This window comes from Lutra lutra, chromosome 9 (assembly GCF_902655055.1).
Source record: "Lutra lutra chromosome 9, mLutLut1.2, whole genome shotgun sequence".
NCBI lineage: Eukaryota > Metazoa > Chordata > Mammalia > Carnivora > Mustelidae > Lutra > Lutra lutra.
The window spans coordinates 125872087-125891953 of record NC_062286.1 but is presented as its reverse complement, the minus strand read 5'-3'; the positions used below and the strand labels follow the sequence as shown (position 1 = coordinate 125891953).

At 43.5% G+C, this 19867-nt stretch overlaps 1 protein-coding gene across 7 annotated transcripts in view; it reads left to right on the top strand.

Annotated features, from left to right (window-relative positions):
* CHD6 (chromodomain helicase DNA binding protein 6) overlaps window positions 1–19867 on the top strand; it is a 197257-nt gene that overhangs the window by 48285 nt on the left and 129105 nt on the right. For 4 of the 7 annotated variants that reach the window (XM_047744091.1, XM_047744090.1, XM_047744096.1 and 1 more), the window contains 2 exons: window positions 6629–6686; window positions 17941–18461. In XM_047744091.1, the coding sequence (XP_047600047.1) occupies window positions 6654–6686; window positions 17941–18461 (554 nt within the window). In that variant the 5' untranslated portion in view covers window positions 6629–6653. Of the gene's footprint in view, window positions 1–1696; window positions 1827–2740; window positions 2815–6628; window positions 6687–7425; window positions 7447–17940; window positions 18462–19867 lie in introns of those variants that run through there. The other 3 variants (XM_047744093.1, XM_047744092.1, XM_047744095.1) reach the window with 3 other exon arrangements.

The following is a 19867-nucleotide window of genomic DNA, read 5'->3' as shown; positions in this document are numbered from 1 at the left end:
CTTAACCCACTGAGCCACCCAGGTGACCCTAGATTATTGAATTCTTAAGCTAAGTTCTTGTATTACTTTGAGGAAGTATGAATGAAGAATACTGAGAAATTTGATTGGACTAGGAGAACAGATTAAACAGGAAAAGGAAAAAAGAGCCCACAGTTACGGCGAGGAAAACAGGGACTCAGAGCCTTTTCTTTAGTTTTCCCATTTACTCACTTACTCATTCCACAGACAATCATTCCGAAGTGCAGATATGAAGCTCCGTATGACAGAACAGAATTCCTTCCCGGAGGGTGCTTAGGCACTTAACAGCTGATACACCGGCAGACAGGGAAAACGGGAAGAGATGGTATCATGGTGATACAGTTACTGTAATTATTAGTGCTTTTCACAGGATGTTTTCAGGGCTTAGGGAAGTTAGGTCAGATAGGACACCAGAGAGGAGTTTTGAAGGATGAGACTGGAAAGGAAAGGCAGTGGAAGGATTTTCCGGATGGAGATGGAGGCCTAGCCTGAACAAAGATCTGAGCAAACAGGGTTGGTTTCAGAATGTGCAAGCGTTCAGAAAAGCTGGATGAATGCAGGAAGGTAATGTTAGAGCAGGAGACCAGGACCAGGGGCCCGATTGCTTGCGCAGGGCCCTTCACTGTGGGGAGTTTGTATTTCTGCAAACACTACAGAGATACGATCTAATTTCCTTTACACTTTAGGAAAACGTACTCTTGGTGAAGTGAGGGATGGGATGAGGGTACGAGGCATGAAGGATAAAGGCACTTAGGAGACTATTTCAAGTTTAAAAAAAAAAAAAAAAAAGGCCCCAAAAGAGTGGGAATAAATTAAAGTGGCCTGGGGAAGAACCAAGGGACTCGGGAATTTTGAAGGAGTTAGGGGAAAGGGAAGGAGTTAAGGATGACTGAATTCTGGGCTGGGTGGCAGATTGTGGGACATTAGCTTCTGATGAGGGGCATAGGAGCAGGTGTGTATGTGTGCAAAGGTAGTACGGAGTTTGATTTGGAAAGAGCTGTGAGTTTTTTGTGCCATCTGTTGAATGCCTAATTGGAACTGGCCAGGATATGGTTGGGTTTGTCCGCTTGGAAGACAGGAGGAAGGCTTGGATTTGGGAGTGCACAGTGGTCATGGTGCAGAGAGATGAAGTTTAGGAGCTGAGTAGGGACCTCAGCAGGCCCCAGGGCTAGTAACAGTGTTACACCCTGGGGACACTGACATTTAATAGGCCTTATAATAGGAGAAGACTCCAGAGGAAGCTGAGCTTTGGAAGCCTGCAATTAGAGGAAAATCAGCAGAGCATGCCCTCCAAGAAACCATCGAGATGAGAATTTTAAGAGGGGGAAATGGCCCATGGTTTAAAATGCTGCAAGACAGAATAGCGTCTAAAAATGCCCATTGGATCTGGCTCCTAGGGAGTCACTGCTAAGAGCGGTTTAGGGAAGTAATAGGGGAAGAAGAGAAAATACAGGTGGGTCAGGGTTGGTTAGCATAGTTACGACTCCAGAATCAAGTTTAATCTGCCCCATTGTGGAGGAGAGAACTGGAGAGAGAGAAGTTTAGTGATAAGGAGCAGAAATGATTCTTCAGTCAGCAAATGTTTATGGAGCACGTGTTGTGAGCCTGGAGCTTGCTGTTCAGACTAGGAGTACAGCAGGAACAAATCAGGGCTCACGTTTGTTTGCAAGAGAGCGCCACCTTCCTCTGATGCTGGAGAGAAGCCCGTTAAGGGCAAGCAACACCAGTGGCTGCTGTGTAGTTCGTGTTCACCGTGTGACAGACACTAGAGATTCTCATCCCTTTTAATTCTCCTGGATCCCTAAGAGGTAAGGATTGTACAGGTGACACAATGAAACCAGAAGAGCTTTTACCTGGCTCATCATTTACACTACTTTTTGGCACTTCACACTCTTGCTGTTGTCCTGTAGATTGCTCCAAGCCTAGCGACAGACAATAAACTCACACAGTTTGTGGAGGGTGCCAGAGTTGTGAAGTGAGAAGTTGAGGGGTGTCTCACCCTTTGGACCCTTTTTGTGGTCTAGGATGTCTGTCAGGTGCTCTGGTAAGGGGTCCTTGAACAGGGCTCTAAGGAAGGGGGCATTACCCAAGACCTGTCTGCCCTTTTCATAAACTCTCCCCAGGTGAGTTGTTGCCCATGTTCTGTTCCTTTCCCTTCTAAAATCCCCACCCTGTAATCGTGTGGGGTCACCTTATCTGCGCCTATGGTCGTCAGAGCGGTTCTTAGGGACCAGACTTAGGGGTGAGGGTGGGCGTAGATTGATGGTAAAAATACATATTCACTGTGGAAACTCTGAGGTGTGCAATTTTTTAAAATTTTTTAAAATTGCTTCCCAGGTACTCTTTGCTCCAAAGGGCCTGATAGAGTTCAAGGCCTGGGAGCCTGTTGACAGCAAAGGTCCTTGTTCTCCCTGCGGTCAGACGTGGCTCGTGCCGCCCTTGTGAATATAAAGGACTGTGGGAGCAGTGGACCGTCTGTGCACTTGTCTGCATGTGTCAAACCCATGTTCTTGAAATAGACCCCCGGGACTGAACGGGGATTGTTCGGATGGCAGAATTCTCAAGGTAGAGTAAATAGAGATAATTTCTGGATGAATGGTGGAGTAGTGTGTACCTGATGTTTTATTTATTTTTCAAAGCGTCCATAACACAGCTCAGAGGAACTTCGAAATGGCACAGGCGCGCTTGCAGCGTTTTTGAACTGGAGAGAGAGAAAGGAATAAAACAGAGTAGCTTTCAAAATGTTACTGCTGAAACCTGGCCCCCATTTTTCTTAACAGAAGCATTGTTAGTTGAGTGAGTGTAAGAAGGAATGGGAGTTTTTACATTTGCTTTTTACATTGTTAGCAGGTTATCTCGTGGAGGTAATCAAAGGCTAGGTTCATACAAAAGCACTGCAACGCAGTGAGGAAAGCCGGAGTCCTGCCAATTTTCTTACAGTTCAGAAGGCGTACACGTTATTTGCCTCCCTGTAGATGAATTTCCTGGTTTGCGCACGTAGTTGGGTGTTTCCGAATATGTCTGTATTCTCTCTCTGATTGAGTTGTGGGACCCGAAGTTCCTTTGTTCTTTATTGTGCCCAGAGGATCTGCTCACCGCTCCAGAGGGAGGGCAGCACGGCCTCAGAAGCTGGGAAGCCACTTGTAGTGTTGTGTGGAAGGACTCGTGTTGGCTTCTATTTGTCCGTCCATTCCTGCTGTGTATAGCCTTGCAAAAAAATGACATAGTTTTAGTTTTATATTGTTTAAACGTGTGCCATTCAAGGGGGGTAAAAAAGTAGAGGTAACTCGAGGCGGTGCTTTGTAAGGTATTAGATACTGTTTGGAGAGATCGAAGTCAGTAAATGCTTATTGAACAGCCACTGATGTCGCTGACGATGTCTGCCATTTTGTAGGGGGCGACGTGCTGGCATGTGGCGATCCATCAGGGGGCTGTGAAGGATTTCACAGTCGTCACGTGAGGTTTGTCGGAGCTCGCGTCTAGGGAAGGAGAGCCATTGTTCTTACAGTAACCGCACTCGGATTTCACACCCGCGCTCTCACTCTTGCTCGCGCGCTCGCTCTCGCTCTCTCTCTTTCTCTCTCTCTCGCAGAGGATGTCGTGGGGTTACCTATGCAGCCTGAGTATGAGTAAAGGTGCTGGTAGTAGGATCTTGCCCGTGAACAAATTGGCGGCTGGGAGATTTGGGGAAGAGTCCGTCACCACCCCTTTTTTCCCAAGCTTTCTCTTTGTCAGGTCATCAGACTCAAGCCATACCTGGGTGAGCCCACCTCTTCCTCGTCTCTCCAGCTTGTCCTTTTCTTCCCTCTCTGGTGGGCTCAGGTCCGGTGATGACACAGGCCCGAGAGCCGGTGGGCCTGTGATCCTCGTGGCTCCCCGCATTGCCCGGGCTCTGCTGCGATGGGCACGTTCACACTTCCCGCCTCCTCCTTGGCCTTCCTCCATGGCCCAGCTTTATTTCCTACTGGCTTATTTCTTGCCATGTATTCCTTAAAGTGGAATCGGCAGATAAAAGGACTCAATGGTTTATAGATCCAGTGGCACCTTGCCTGAGTGCTCCTCAGAAAGCTTGAAACAATTAGGGAAGTGCCATTAGCGATGATAAGTTGGACCTGTTTTCCACACGTTCCTGGCAATGCTGTGGCCCCGCTTTTGTGCATGCTAGTTAGTCATACTTAATCAGAAACAGTTTCTTGATGGCTCTTCTGCAGTATACTTATTCTTTAGATGTTAAAAAAATAATTTTTATTGGCATTGGTGGGGTTTTCTGTAGTTTTTTAAATGACTGATTTTAATTTTGTTGGGCAGAATTGTGTCCGATTGATAATATTCCTTTTCTTTTTAAGATTTTATGTATTTATTTGACAGAGAGAGACTCAGCGAGAGCGGGAACACAAGTAGGGGGAGTGGGAGAGGGAGAAGCAGGCTTCCCACCCAGCTGGGAGCCCGACCTGAGCCGAAGGCAGACATGTAACCGACTGAGCCACCCAGGCGCCGCTGTTCCTTTTTTATTAGCTGGAATTTATTTTTCCAGCTTCTTTCTTCATTTCAGAATTTCTGGCCATTTGTGATGAGTGAGAATGTTGATGATTTGAAGTTGACAACAGATAAAGGAGATAAACTTGTGCTAACATAATTTACCTAGAGCTGACTCCAGGGGTAAAATTCTTTTAACTGCCCTGGTTAAGAGCACTTACCATTTCTCTGGATTTCATGGTTTTCTTGAAGTGAATACTTGTTTCATCAAATGCAAATCATCACAGCAGTTCTTAGAATCATCATTTCTAACTTGACTTTCCCTTTCCCTGATTTGGCCGATTCTTCTCTGCCCTCTTCCCTTTCCCCCAACTCTGTCCACTTTGCAGCTTGTTAGCTCCTTGTTAGCTCCTTGGAAGCTGTGTTGTTCGGGAATAGCAATATCCTTTTTTTTTTTTTTAAGATTTTATTTATTTATTTGACAGAGAGAGGGAGAGATCACAAGTAGGCAGAGCAGAAGGTGGGGCGGGGAGCAGGCTCTCGTTGAGCTGAGAGCCCAATGTGGGACTCTATCCCAGGACCCTGAGATCATGACCTGAGCTGAAGGCAGAGGCTTAACCCACTGAGCCACCCAGGTGCCCCCATGGTTCTTCTTACAGGAAATCCCTCTGACTCTTGGAGGAAAAAACCAAGTGGACAGACGTTAAACTGATAAACTGTAATTGTGGCTCCAAGGATGCTTGGAATCACAGATCTTTCATTTTCCTCAGTTTGCATCAAACATCATGAACTCACTTAAAAAACAATCCCTCACACTTTAATCTTAAGTTCTGCCTACTGCCTACACATCATGCTCATTGGGATATAAGAAATAATTATGAACATAAGGATAATTATGTGCCTCCGGGATGGTTTCCTGAGGGAGTGGTGTTCTGTAGCTCTGTGGGACGTCCAGGAAATCAAAGTACACAATAAACACAAGGCAGTATCTGTATCCAGGCTAGAACTGGGAGCTGAAATTCTGGGATTCCTCCCTTGTTTGTATATGAGGAAGGTGAGAACTTTAGACCTGAGGGACTACTAGTTAGTGATTCTGGTAGCCCCAGATTCCAGATTTCTTAGACTAGGGTTCTTTCTGGTTGCTGGGATGTCCCAGAGCATTTCTGGACCTCTAAAGCCGGGCTCTTAACTGCTGTGGTCCTCAAAAGTCATTTACAAAAAAAGTTCAGTGTCATCATGAGTGTTATGGTTGGGGCAGAGATGGGAGCTTAAATCTGGTACAGTAAAATCGGTCGTTTAAAACTACCAACTATTGGAATGGAACTTATTTTGTCAAATAACATATGTATGTGGTTTCAAACATCAGGGGGCGTGTGATGACACAGCAGACGGACCTGTCCTATCTCACACCAGCTTCCCTCCCTGGCCTTCCAGAGAACCCACTTTTAAATCCTTTAGCGCTCTCTCTCGCTCTCTCTCTCTCTCTCTTTTTTTACAGTATATTTCTATTTCTTGATTTATTTCTTGATTTATCAGTTGTGACATATTTTATTGATTTCCTTCCAGAAGAAGTGAGGACTTGTTTTTACGCCCCTCTTCCACTCCTCTCAGTATAGTCACATCATTATTTTAGGATTAGTTTACTGTGTAATTTAATAGGCCAGCATCTTTTATAACTTATTCTACCTACAAAGATAGTTTCTTTTTGACTCTACCCATCTAAAGCAGTAAATTAGGGTTCGGGTCAGGGTTAGAACCATGGGGGTGGGAGGACACAACACCTGGGTGGCTCAGTCGGTTAAGCATCTGCCTTCGATTCAGGTCATGATCTGGGATTGAGCCCCAGGTCGTGCTCCCTGCATCTCCCTCTGGCACTTCCCTTGTGTGTTTCCTCTCTCCCTCTCTCTGTCAATTAAATAAGTAAAATCTTAAAAAAACAAAAACAAAAACAAAAACAAAACCATACTCTAGGGGTGGCTATTGACTGTTGTTACACGATTATAAATGTTCTGTAGAAGCAACCTCATTTCTGTGTTTTCTAAATGTGTCACAGTTAATCCTGAGGTCACCTTAAATGTTTCATTTTGGATTTTACCGTAATCCTTGCCTTTTTTTTTTCTTTTTTATCTTTTAGAGATACAAGTATCTTCCTTCAATAGATGATAATGAAAATACAAAAGAAAGAGAAGCAGGTAAGTGATTGTATATCTTTTTTTTTTCAATCACGTATCTTTAAGTGAATGCACCCAGCCTACGCTCCCCGATGCTTCTTTATCCCCATATTACCCTGTACAGTTGCTGGCAGTTAGGGCTTAGCTCCTAGCCTCTGGCGGTTACCCTGCTGCTGCTTTTCCCCGTACTCCACCTGGTGACTGAGAGCTGTGTTTTGAATGACTTAATTTTTACTTATGCTCAGGTCAGCTCCATATGGGAATAAGTATAATGAAAACTGTAAGTCAAAATATTATTCAAAATTAGCTATATGGAAGAGAAATTTTTTCCTCCCGTGGAAAAGCTTTCTGAGATGTGGTCAATTCTTTATAGTTTATGTATCTATCTTTCTGGATGTTTGCTTAATCTAAAAGCATTCTCATTTAGAAAAGTCATACTCATAATGACCTGTGAAAGTTTCCTCCTAGACAAAATAGTGAACTAATTAGAAGGATGTGAACACCAACTATTTGGCATTTGATTTCGTGAAGGGGAGAATTGATAAAAAAACATTTGGCCAGCATGACTCATCCTGCCAAAATCTTTCCCTGGTTGAGACTTCTGGTTCCCTATTCAGAAGAACCAAGAGACCCCCAACCAGTGTGGCTCAGGGAGGAGTACTTAGTCTCTTAGAAACAGACTGTCTCTGAAGGGCTGGTTTTCCTATTACAGAATTGAAGGACAGTCCGGTAACTGGGGATATCCGAACCCCTGGCCTTCACGGAGACTCTGTGCAAAGAGGTTGGTTGGTATCATACACTTTGCTCTCCGCTTCTGGGGAGCACTGACTAGTCAGATACAGGGTGACCTGGGGATATGGTTACAAGGATTACTCTCTGGTCTGTCCCAGTGGATAGGTCCTTATGAAACCAAACCAAAACAAATAGTTTTAGGAAAAAATCGACAGGTCTGCTGCCAGTTCTCAACAGGAAGAGCGATGACTAACCCTAGTCCCCCACACTGATTTCTTCCCGTCCTGGCTCTCGAGCGTCCTCAGCTGGTAGACAAACGCCACAGCTAGTGCAGTCCCATCTGCCAGGAGTTTATCCTATGGAGATACTCAAACAGGTGTCGACTGGGTGAACAAAGATTTTGACTGCTGCTTTGCTTATAGCACAGAAATGGAAATGAACGTTCATGTCCATCAAACAGGGGACTGTTTATATCACAGCATATCCACCTAGTTAAAAAGAACACATGACTGAAGAGAACCCCAAACCTTCAAAACTATCATTTACGATACATGGGCAGGTGTATGTTTCTTAAAACATTCTGCTTACTTAATGTGTTAAACATTCTTTAAGGTAAGCTTTTGTTTCAGTTAAAACACTTTTTTTTTTTTTTTAAAGTGATCTCTACACTCAGCATGGGGCTTGAACTGATGACCTCTAGATCAAGAGTCTCATGTTCAACCAACTGAGCCAGCCAGGCACCCCTCTCCCTAAGAAAACTCTTTACCAGAATTACACCAGCATGAATTTATGTTTCTTTCTCTTGAGATTTTACTGGTTCATATGAAGACCTTAGCCTGTCAGCCTGCTATCACACAGCCTCAGTTAGATAAGTTTTCGTTTCGACTGTAGTATTGACCAATGGGGCAGGGTTTCTCCTTAAAAATTAGTATTAGCTATGGTAGAGGAGCAAGTTAATTCAGTGGAGTTACTTTCAGGAGGAATTGATCCTGCTTCTTTTCCAGGTGATAGACCATACTGATGACTGAACTACAGGGCATGAAAATAGAAACTTAGGTTCATGCCAAAGCAGTCTCTAGGTACCGGGATTGAGCACATGTGTAGAGTTCACTGCCTGACAGAGAATTTGGTAGAAGGAGATTGAAACTGACTACCTTATCACTGTGTGACTTTGGACAAGTTCAGCCTGTTTTCCTGTCACTTAGAGGGAAGCAATCATACATGCCTTCTAAGGTATTGGATTAAATAGGATGGCTTATCAAGTACTTGGCATTCAGTGTGTCAGTGGCAAGGAAATCATCCAGTAGAATGAGAAAATTAACCATCAGACTTTGTCATTTCCCTTACTGTGTTTCTAAGGTGTTAGAAGTAACAGCAAATAAAATGTCCACTCTTTAAAAACCCTCCTTCCTATCACTTCATTTTTCCTCTTCTCTGGAGGTGGAAAACAACATGTTAAATGTGTTCTGATCTTGAAAAATCCTCATTTCCTTGTCCAAAATTTTATCAAGGTAAATTAAACGGGGATGAAAGATTTTACAAGTTATTCAGAACTTAGTAATAAATAATCATACTTCTTATTAACCAGAAAGGGCATAACGGGAGTAGTGTGCCAAGGACAAAGGGTTTAGAGATTGACTCTGTATTGTCTAAAGAAGTGTTGCAAGAAAAATAGACGTTAATAAAATATTTAAAAAGTAGTCACTCGGGCGCTATATTCTTTTATCTGTATCAAAAATAAACTTCTTCTACTAAGAAATGTATACATTGTAATCCCTAAGAAGACCAAGCGGTATTAGGCAGAGAAACATTTTGCTAGAGGAATAAGATGTGAACTCTAATCACTGAAAACCCTTGCACCACTACTGTTGTGGAGTAACTACTGTTTTGTAAGGGGAAGAGCTGTAGTTCATGTTAGCGGTAACAAACCTACGGTAAGGAAGTACTGATTGTTACTCATCCCAGCTCCTTGCATGGCACTGAGAGAAGTCCAAGATATGGTTAATATCATTTGATATATGGTACGTGGTAAGCGGGTTTTTGGTGCACATATTCAATGTAGAGGAAAGTTCGTGAGCACGAGTGCAACAGGAATAAGTATAGGATTAAAACCTGGAGCCTGACCAGGAGGTTAACCTAGACTTGCAGTAGTTAGGAGAGAACCTTCTCTCCAGACCCCATGACCAGAAGTCAGATCAGTAGAGCCCCTTATTCTGAGATTTCCAGAAAATGAAAAGGTGCAGCGGAAAGTGTTTTCTTCAGATATATGGTGGGAATCTCAACAACCTTGGAATTATTAGACCCTGTTTCCTTCTCTAGAGTGAATATGGATGTAATTTGTTCACTAAACAAATATTTGTTGAGTTTTTCCAGCAGTTAGTCATCAGAAAATATTTGAGGGTCTGTGTGGGGCCAGCTACAAAACTGACAGAAAGTTAGGTTTTCTTTTCTTAAGGAAGTTTAGTCTGGTTACAAACAGGCAATTAGAGTAGGAGTGACAGAAGCCTCAGAAGACTCAGGGTTCTGCACTGTGGGTGGAGGAGTGACGCTGTGGAACTGGGGAGTGTGGAGGTTTGGGGCACGTCAGCTCCACCAGAGAATCTGAGAAGGTTTCCAAGAGATGGAGTCTTCTGGGTAGAGCCAGGCTTAGTCAGGTTGTTCCTGAAGATCCAGGAGGAAAGCTTGGGAGGGAAGAGAGTGGTAGATGGTTGGGTTTGGGAAGATGAAGCATATGAGAGTAAAGGAGAGTGGAAGGGCCTGGAGTGTGGAGTGCTAAATTTTGGGTGGTGACCAGAGATAAACTAAGATAAGAGGCATGTTGGATTGGGGTGCCTGGCTCAGTTGAGTAAGCATATGACTCTTGACTTTGGCTTAGGTTGTGGTCTCCAGGATGAGAGAGCAAGCCTTGCATTGGGCTCTGTGCTTGGTGTGGAGTCTACTTGAGATTCTCTCTCTTTCTCTTTTCCTTCTGCCCCCCCCCCCACTTGCACTCTCTCTCTCTCTAATTAAATAAATAAACTCTTTAAAAAAAATCATGATGGATTGAGCTGGCCATCAGATTCCCAAACGAATTAGTCCCAGATGTGCTATGTGGTGGGGGGAAGGTGAGAACTCCCCTCCCTAAGATGGTGTGTACCACCAATATACATCACTACAGCTCAGAACAGTGAAAGAGGAGTAGCAAAGTTGATCATATGGATGAATAAATAATTCATTTCTTAGACTTTTCAGTGTCATATTGCAGAGGGTCTTAAGATACAAGCTGATACCAGCCAGACCTTCCATTTGGCAGTCATTGGAAGGCCTTTCAGCATGCCTACAGAGGGAGTGTTAGTAAATTTCTCAGTAGAAGCAAGCTTTTAAACAGCCTCACCCTGGAGTCATGTTTCAAAAAGGACTTAAAATGGACCTTACCCAAATTCCTCCTCCTCCCAAAAAAAAAAAAAAAAAGAAAAGAAAAAAAATCTGAGCATTGACTGTTTTTCTCTATCTTTTGACATACCTTGACAGATTTTTTGTTGTTGCCCTAATTCGTTCTGTGTTCTGAAACATACTTGAGAAGCCTGAGCACGGCGATGGGGACAGTGAAAGAACACCGACTTACTTCATATGAAGTATGATGGATGAGACTAGGATTGCGTAGCCTAAAGAAGGGAAGGTTTAAAAGCATCCTGTGAAGAAAAGAAATTACATGTATCTGTCGCTGGGCCTGTGGATGTGAATGGTCACATGGGGAGCATTACTGGAGGGCGGGCAGGGTGCTTGGGAAGTATTGTTTTCTCTCTCTCCTTCTTACTCTTCACTGTCTGCATCTAAATTTAATAATCTGCCTGCCCCGGGTTTTGTTACTGCCCGGAATTAACAAGGTTTAGATTGACTTTGCAGGTCTGGAGAAGTTAAGTCTCTGAGACTCTTGAAACATGGTGAGAGCAAAATGCCCCCCCACTCCTGGGTTTTAAATGCAAAAGTGTGATAATAGAGGTGGGGACTAAGAATGACAGATTCTGGGACTCTGGCAAGAGGGAGTTTGAAGTTCGCACATCCGTCCACCATTCTTCAGTCCTTAATTTACCAGCTTCTCAGCAGCATTGGATGCCTGTAGTCATTCTGTCTGGAAGCGCTCTCATCTTCTGGCTTCTGTGATACCACGCTTTCTTACTTTTTCCCGACTACATCACTGACCAGATCACTCTTTCTCACCCTCTCTGTAGGTCTTCCTTTGGGGACCCTTAATATTAATGCTTGGCAGGTTTTGGTCCTGTTTTCTCTTTGTCCATTCTTCTCTGACTCATTCTTATAGAAATGTCTTTCGGAGGGGGCGCCTGGCGGCTCAGGTGTTAAGCATCTGCCTTCAGCTTGGGTCATGATCTCAGGGTCCTGGGATTGAGCCCCCGAATCAGGCTCCCTGCTAGGCAGGGAGTCTGCTTCTCCCTCTCCCTCTGTCCCTGCTCATGCTCTGTCTGTCTCTCAAACAAACAAACAAACAAACAAAATCTTAAAAAAAAAAAAAAAGGAAGGAAGGAAAAATGTCTTTTGGAAGTTACACCCGAGAGCCCCATGGACACCTATACCTGCATTATCCTTAGATGCCTTGAAACTGACCTCCCCTCCTCCTGGCGCTAACCAGCTGTGACTATGTGAGAAGCCACATCAGGGTCAGAATCCTTGCTCTGTCATCCAGAGCACAGCACTTCTGGGTAAAGAGGGGTTGAATATTCTAAATGGAGGAGGAAACACAGAAGGACACACACACACACACAGTTGGACATTGTTCCTGGGTCTTGCTCACCCAGCACAGCTTGCTTGCCAAATGACTGAGCCCAGTGCAAGGATAATAAGGCGAAGGAATGTGGGTTTTCACCTTTAGTCTATCCCATGGTCAGATAACCATAGGAAATATTCTTTTAGAAGAAAGTGAAGGTGAAAGAGTAAGACAGTCCAAATTTTAATTGGAAAATAACTTTTGCCACCTGAAAATGTCTGCAGACTGAATCATTAATAATAGTTGTTGGTCTTATTTTCATTTTTATTATTTAGATGTTAAAAAAGGTCAGAAGGTCTCAAATTTAGATAAGCTCTTCTAAGCTAATTTCTTGACATTAAGTCAGTCTAAACATAGAGCATTTTCATCTTCCTGCTGGAAAAGATGGTAGACTATGAGGCAGACAGCAGCAGGAGCTGGGCCTCGCTCACCCCGGGTCAAAGACACACCAAAGCGCTTTGGGATGGAGGGCGTGCGGGGCGCTTTCCAACCAGAGGGCAGTGAGCACTCTCTTTGCCGGCACTCAGTCAAGTGTGAGCGCAGTGCTGGGGCCTCTCGTATTCGGCCTTCGGTTCCTGAATCATGGTAGTTTGGAGGAGTATGAATTGTCTGGCAAGAAAGCTTTTCCTGTTCATTATTAAAGTCTTTTAAGACTTTTCTGTTACATAGATGTGAAAATATTTTTATTACAGGTATTGCAAAAGTAATCCTTGTTACTGAAAATGTAGATGTCTATGTAGAAAAATTAAACAACCAAATTTGCACAGCCTTTTTGTTGATTTTCTTCCATTCTTTCTTCTATACACAGGAATTTGTTGTTTTTTTTTTATTTACATGTACAATTTTATAGACTTCTTTCTGTTTTTCAAATTGAAAATATTCATTTCATTCAATAACTGTATGATGGAGTTTTATCATAAGCCACAAAGATTGGGGAATACCTCAGTTACTGAAGCTTACATTCTCATCATGGGAGACAGATGGAAACAAATAGTAACTTTCAGGAAGTTATAAAGAAAGAAGTGAATGTTACCCACAGTCCTATCACCCAGACATAATGATGGTTAACATTTGATATGTGTCCTAATTTTATTTTAAAAAGCTAGTGTTGAAAAATAGCATTTTTAAAAAACAAAAATGGGATTAGATCATAGACTCCCCCCCCCCCCCACTTTCCAACATGTTGTGGACTTTTTTTATGTTAACTAAAACTTTATAATTAATAATAATATAATACAATATGATAATGTAACAATGGCTGCATAATACTATCCCATATAATGGATGTGCTATTAATTTAAACATTTTACTAACGGTTGACAGATAGGTTATTTATAGTGTTTCCACCCCCCGTTAGTAATTATGTATCAGATATTCTAAGTCTTCAGAGAACCTAAATGTTTCCTTAGCTTGTGCTGTAAAAGAGAAATCGCTCAGTTTAAAAGCATATCCATAATTAAAATTTTGGTATTGTTACTATATTCCCCTGCAGAAGTCTTTTTAATAGTTGACAGAGCTGTCAGTGATGTCTGAAAGGACCATTTTCGATTTGTTCTTACATTGGATTTTTAAAAATTGAGATATAATTCACATTCTGTAAATTCTGTTATAGTTTTAAGTTGTGCAATTTAGTAGTTTTTAGTATAGTAACAAGGTTGTATATAGATCACCGCTATTTGATTCCAGAACATTTCATCATCCCCAGAAGAAACCATATGCCCATTAGCAGACACTCCTTTTTTCCTCTTCCCCCAGGCCCTGGCAACCACTAATTACTTCATGTCTCTCTGGATATGCCTGTTCTGGGCATTTCGTATAAATGGAATTAAACAATATGTAGTCTTCTGTACCTGGCTTCTTCCACTTAGCATGTTTTCAAGGTCTGTCCATGTTGTACCATGGGTGATTTTCTTAATTAGATTCTATTTTGAGTTTCAAGTACTCGAGTGAGTCTTGGGAGAATAACCCTGGTTTGTCCTTGGACCTCTGTTTGGGAACCATTGACCTAGGCCATAATCTCTCTGGAGTTCTTAAATCCTTTACAGCTGACCCAAATCCAGTTTATCTGGATTCGTATCTTTAAGTGTCTTTTCCAGGAAAAGAGGAATATCATAGGTTGCTAATTTTGAGTCAAAGAAGTGGGTTTTAGTGCTAATAGTGCAGTTTATGAGCTAGTGTTGTTGCGTGGTTTTTTGTTTTGTTTTGTTTTGTTTTGTTGTTTGTTTGGTTTTTTATAGTTGGCCTCTCCATTTCATCCTGTGTTCTAGGTGCTCATCTCTGTTTAGTAAATTTTCAGTATACTGTAAAATATTGTTGGTACTGTGCCCATCATTGCCAGTCTGTTCCCTTTAGAGCCATTTTCCAAGTGGTGATTTACTGTCTTTCTTGGTAGAGGCTGAAAACAGTTTATTGAGGCCTTTGACTCTTTTCCATTGACCCTGAGACACATGGAAGAAATATTTTTTGTTAAATTTTTTAATCCTCAGCAGATGTCTTTTCCAAGCTCCCCAACAAGGTGTCTTAAAACATTTCTGGTGGGTTATTGACTTTGGGGATTTAGTTTTATTTTTTCAATACTAATATCTTCCTCTTGGGATACTTCTCCCTTTTTAACATTGACTAATTGTGCTGCGTTTCTTGGGGTTCCCTTCTTTCTGTAGGATGTCCCTGCTCTGCCACTCCTTAGGAATATAACCTTTTTAAAAAATTATTTATTTAGGGGTGCCTGGGTGGCTCAGTCGGTTAAGCCGCTGCCTTCGGCTCAGGTCATGATCTCAGGATCCTGGAATCGAGCCCCGCATCGGGCTCTCTGCTCAGCGGGGAGCCTGCTTCCTCCTCTCTCTGCCTGCCTCTGCCTGCTTGTGATCTCTCTCTGTCAGATAAATGAAAAAAAAAAATTATTTATTTATTTGCTAGGGAGAGAGAGCACAAGCAAGGGGAGCAGCAAGCAGAAGGAGAAGCAGGCTTGCGCTGAGCAGGGGGCCCAATGCAGGGCTCGATCCCAGGACCCCAGGATCGTGCCCTGAGCTGAAAGCAGACGCTTAAACAATTGAGCCACCCAGGCATCCCAACCTTTTTTTCTTTTTTTTTAAGAATTTATTTCATTATTAGAGAAATCACAAGCCAGGGGGAGGGGGGGAGGCAGAGGCAGAAGGAGAAGCAGACTCCCTGCTGAGCAGGGAGCTTGACACAGGGCTCCATCCCAGAACCCTGAGATCATGACCTCAGCCAAAGGCAGACCTTAATCAACTGAGCCACCCAGGTGCCCTGGAATCTGACCTTTTGACAAGTTGCTTCATCTCTCTGACCTGTCTTCTCTGTAAAATGAAAGCAGGTAACTATTCGTGATTCCTCAGAGTTGCTGGGATGTCAGCTAGTTCTATGTTTATGTTTATAAGAACTACCTGACCTTTTCCCAAAATGGTTGTATAGGCCAAGTCCATTTAACATTTCTAAGGAAGTTCAGTCACACTGGTCTTGTGGCCAGCAATTGTGGTTTCCTGGGATGTCCTGGGATGTCATAAAGTTCTCAGTGAAGTGAGCACTAGCTCTTGGCTGGAAGGTCCAGATCCAAATTCCTCTGCTCACTAGGTGTATGTCTGTGGGTACGTCACTGAACATCAGTAGTCGTCTGTTTGTGTCTTTATTCTGACCTTTCAGGGTTGTTGTGAAGACAGAGATATCAGGAAGCATGTTTGCATAATTCTGAGTATATCCGTATGATACATGTCCACCAAATGTTAGCTGTTGCTGTTGTTACTGCCCTAGTGATGGAATATCCAGTTTCCACTGCCTGCCTCCATCTGCCTCAGCTCTGGAACGCCCTGGCCTTCAAAAGATAGACCTTGAAATGGGGTACGAGTTGAAAAAAGGGTCCCACTTTTATAAAAACTACAGAGAGCTGCCTTGGTAGAATTTGGTCTTGAATATGTCATCTTTGAAAGCCTCTTTAATAAACTAACTTGTGTCTCTTGCTTTTTTAGTGTTTCCACCCTTGCACACTAAGCAATATCTTGTTTCCTGGGGGTCAGGTGTCCCTGGCACAGAATTCAGTAATATCCCAAGGATGGCTGTGTCCTCTCAGGTTCGAGCTTCACGAGGGTACCTGTTATGCACTCTACGTTTCTTATTGCCTTGTTTTTTTTTTTTTTTTTTTTTTTCTTTTTATTGTGGTAAAAAGTGTAGCATAAAATCTACCATCTGGACCACTTTCTTGTGGTGATGTTAAATTTCTTTTAAGTTCGCTTAGCTTCTCCTTTTGCCAAGCTGTCCTAAGCACTGAGTCAGCAGTGAGGTAGTCAAACTGAACTGTGTTGTTTTCTTTTTCTTTCTTTCTGTCTTTCAAGTAGTAAATGCTGCCAGAAAGACCAATTCCTTCTGGACTTAGGCTTGTTTATAACACTAGACTTTATTTATGATAAAGATCCAAAAAAATCCTTCCTTTCTTTCATCTTTTTCTCCTGGGACTCTCAGTGTTATGTTTGGGAGTCCTGGACGAGGGAAGGGAGCTGAAAGACACTGGAGGGGGACATGCAGCTGAATTTTGCACACTCCATCACTCCCAGGGTGGGCCGGGAAGTCTGAGCACAGATTGGGTAACCCGAACACTGGAAGGAAGCCATGCCTCCTAAGCAAGTGTCTGTGCCCTTTAGCACACACCAAGCCTCTTGTTAGGGGAGCGGGCTAGTCACAAATGGTGCTGTTCCTAAGCCATCGCGCCAAGATGATTGTAGCCAGCTTCCTGGAAAGCCTGCTTGTCCTTCCCAGGCTCTCCTTAAATTATTTCCTGAAACCAGCACCCACATTATCGGATTATTGCCAACCTTAGCTTGGTTATGAAACGACAGATATACTCTACGTAACCAGACCTGAAAGTCTGAGATGAGACTTCTCCTTCCAAAGGGATGTTTCCTGAAAGTGGCTACCTTGGGAAGCCGCACCTTTATTTAATGGTGCTCAAAACCAGCTTCAGAACTTCCTTTTCAGGAAGATGCCTTCAGCTTCTGTGACACATTCCTTCTAGTGGTGTCTGTCACAATAAAGCTTTCTCCTATATGGGCAGGGGTTTTTTTGTGGGGTTTTTTGTTTATTTGGGTTTTTTGTTTGTTTGTTTGCTTTGCAGGTGGCCAAAGGTTATTTGGTGCTGCATCTGGGGGCTTAGATGATCATACAGAGGAAAAATAAAAGATGTAGGTTTGAATGATCCAGGCTTTCTGGCTTTCTGAATATTGATGCAGCTTGAAGATAAGTGAGAGCAAAGATTTGGGGAAATCAGCACCACGCTAAGTTTGCTGCTGCATCCTTGCCATCCAGTGATACCACTTTTTTTTATGAGCACATTTGAGCAGAACTTTTGTGTGCTCATGTGAGAAATGCCGTTCTGGGTCAACAATGTGCCTAGGATCCAAAGGTACCTTGTGGGACATCATCATTGTCTGTTCTAGATGTGGGACTTCTAAGGTGTTTCAGATTTTGGCGCACAACATGGAAATCCTTCAGAGTGGTAGGGTTTTGGTTTTGCTTTTTGGTTTGTTTTTTTTTCCAAACATACAAATTTTTTGTATGCTAACAGTGGCTTGGTGCAGGTCCACAAAGGCAGAGGCAAACACAAATAAAGTGTGTCCTGGTTGTCACAATCTTCCCAAGACCCAGCACATGAAGAACTAACACATGGTAGGAAATGAGTAAATGTTGAATAAATCCATGCATTCAGACGTCGTAACACTTTTGTAGGAAGCATGCAATGGAAAAGTAATGTTCTTGTTTCTCTCTCTTTTACAGTTGTCAAATTTAAAAGTTCTGAATCACTCCCCAATGTCTGATGCCTCTGTCAATTTTGACTACAAATCCCCCTCCCCGTTTGACCGCAGCACTGATCAGGAAGAGAAAATCGAAGATGTTGCCAGTCACTGTCTGCCTCAGAAAGACCTGTATGCTGCAGAAGAGGAAGCTGAGACCCTTTTTCCTAGGAAAATGACATCCCATAATGGAATGGAGGACAGTGGAGGGGGAGGCACTGGAGTAAAGAAAAAAAGGAAGAAAAAGGATCCAGGAGAGCAAGAGGGTACAGCAAAGGGAAGCAAGGACAGGGAGCCCAAGCCAAAGAGGAAGCGAGAACCTAGAGAGCCAAAGGAACCCCGCAAGGCCAAGGAGCCCAAAAGGGCCAAGGAGCCCAAGGAGCCTAAGCAGAAGGACGGAGCCAAGAAAGCGCGGAAGCCCCGGGAGGCCTCGGGCACCAAGGAGGCCAAAGAGAAGAGGAGCAGCGCTGACTCCATAGCCAGGACGAAGTCCAAGAAGGCCAGGTGCGTCTCTCCCCACCCCCCAATGCGCCCCCCCACCCCAAACCCCGGCACGCTTGGCTCTGTGTGCACAGAATGGTTTGCCGTTGGCCTTACTCCAGCCCCTGGACATAGCTCTTCTGCTTCATCCAAAATGAACCATTTTCTTACCTCCTGATGAGAGAAAGATAACCTCAGTACTGGCCCTGCCATTTCTTACATTCCTTTTGGATTAAGAAAAATGAAAATACCTTCGCACACACAGGGTATAAGGGAGGGGACCTCCAAGGTACAACACAGGGAGGGCAGTAGTTTGGGGGACAGCAGCAGTGTGGAGTGGTTGAGGGGCAGCTCCCAGGGCTGTGCCTGGTCCTGGGAATCAGTGTTCGGGCAGTCTAGGAGAGCCGTGGGTGTGCTCAGACAGGAGAGGACTGCCCGGCTTCCCTTGGCCACAAACTCTCTAGTATGGGGCCGCTCCTGGTGTGTTTCTCTCGTTCAGGATCTACCGCAGTGCCAGACACCTGAGTAGTGCTCAGGAAGGGGGGGTGTGTAGAGACCAGTAGAGACCCCAGTAGAGAGTCCAGAGGGCATGGGGTGGGCGGCATTAGGGGTCCCGGCTAGATATCCTGTCAGCATCCACAGGTCCTCTTCACCCAGGAAACTGCGTATTTGCAATTGTGTACAAATGGAATGTTTTTTTATTTTGTCTCTCTAAATTCTTCGTGCAGAACATTATATTTAAACTTAGTGCGGAAATGTAAAGCAAAAAATATGTAACCTCTACATAGTTAAAAGGAAGTTGAGGAATTTAAGTTTCTAAAATCACAGTGCAGAGGCAGAATGTAGAGCAGGAGCACCCATAAAAACCCAGAGATTGATGGGAATGTTGACGTAAAGTAATGAGACCCTCAGACCTGTATGGGGTCAGGCATGGAGGAAGTAAGTTTTAAAGAAAGGAAAGCATTTTGGATGGTTTATGCTATGACTCAGAATTACCATATAGTTCCGTTCGTTTTCAAAAGGATTTTGTTGGGACCAGATGGATAACTTCATAATCCAAGTTAAAACTGCTTTATAACATTCATTCCCGTCTCCATAGCAGGGGATTGCATCTTTTGTCTATCATAGACGCTTGTGGTGTGGGAGGATCCTAGGAATGTAGTTTATAGACAGTGGGCCTAAAGTACCTTCTAAAAGGTCAAGAGAGGTAGGTAAAAATCAGGATTCTCACTGAGAGGGAACTTGGGGGCTCTGTTTCTTAGTGAAGCGAATGAGCGTACTCTGATCTCTGATGTGTGTGTGGCATGGCAGAGGTGAGTCTCTGTCTTCTGCTGTAACTCTCATCTCCAAGTTACTTTGGAGAAGCTGAAATGGTTCTTCAGGGCAGTAACACTTGTGAAGGAGCAGCAGATGTGAGCTAGTGGGGTGAC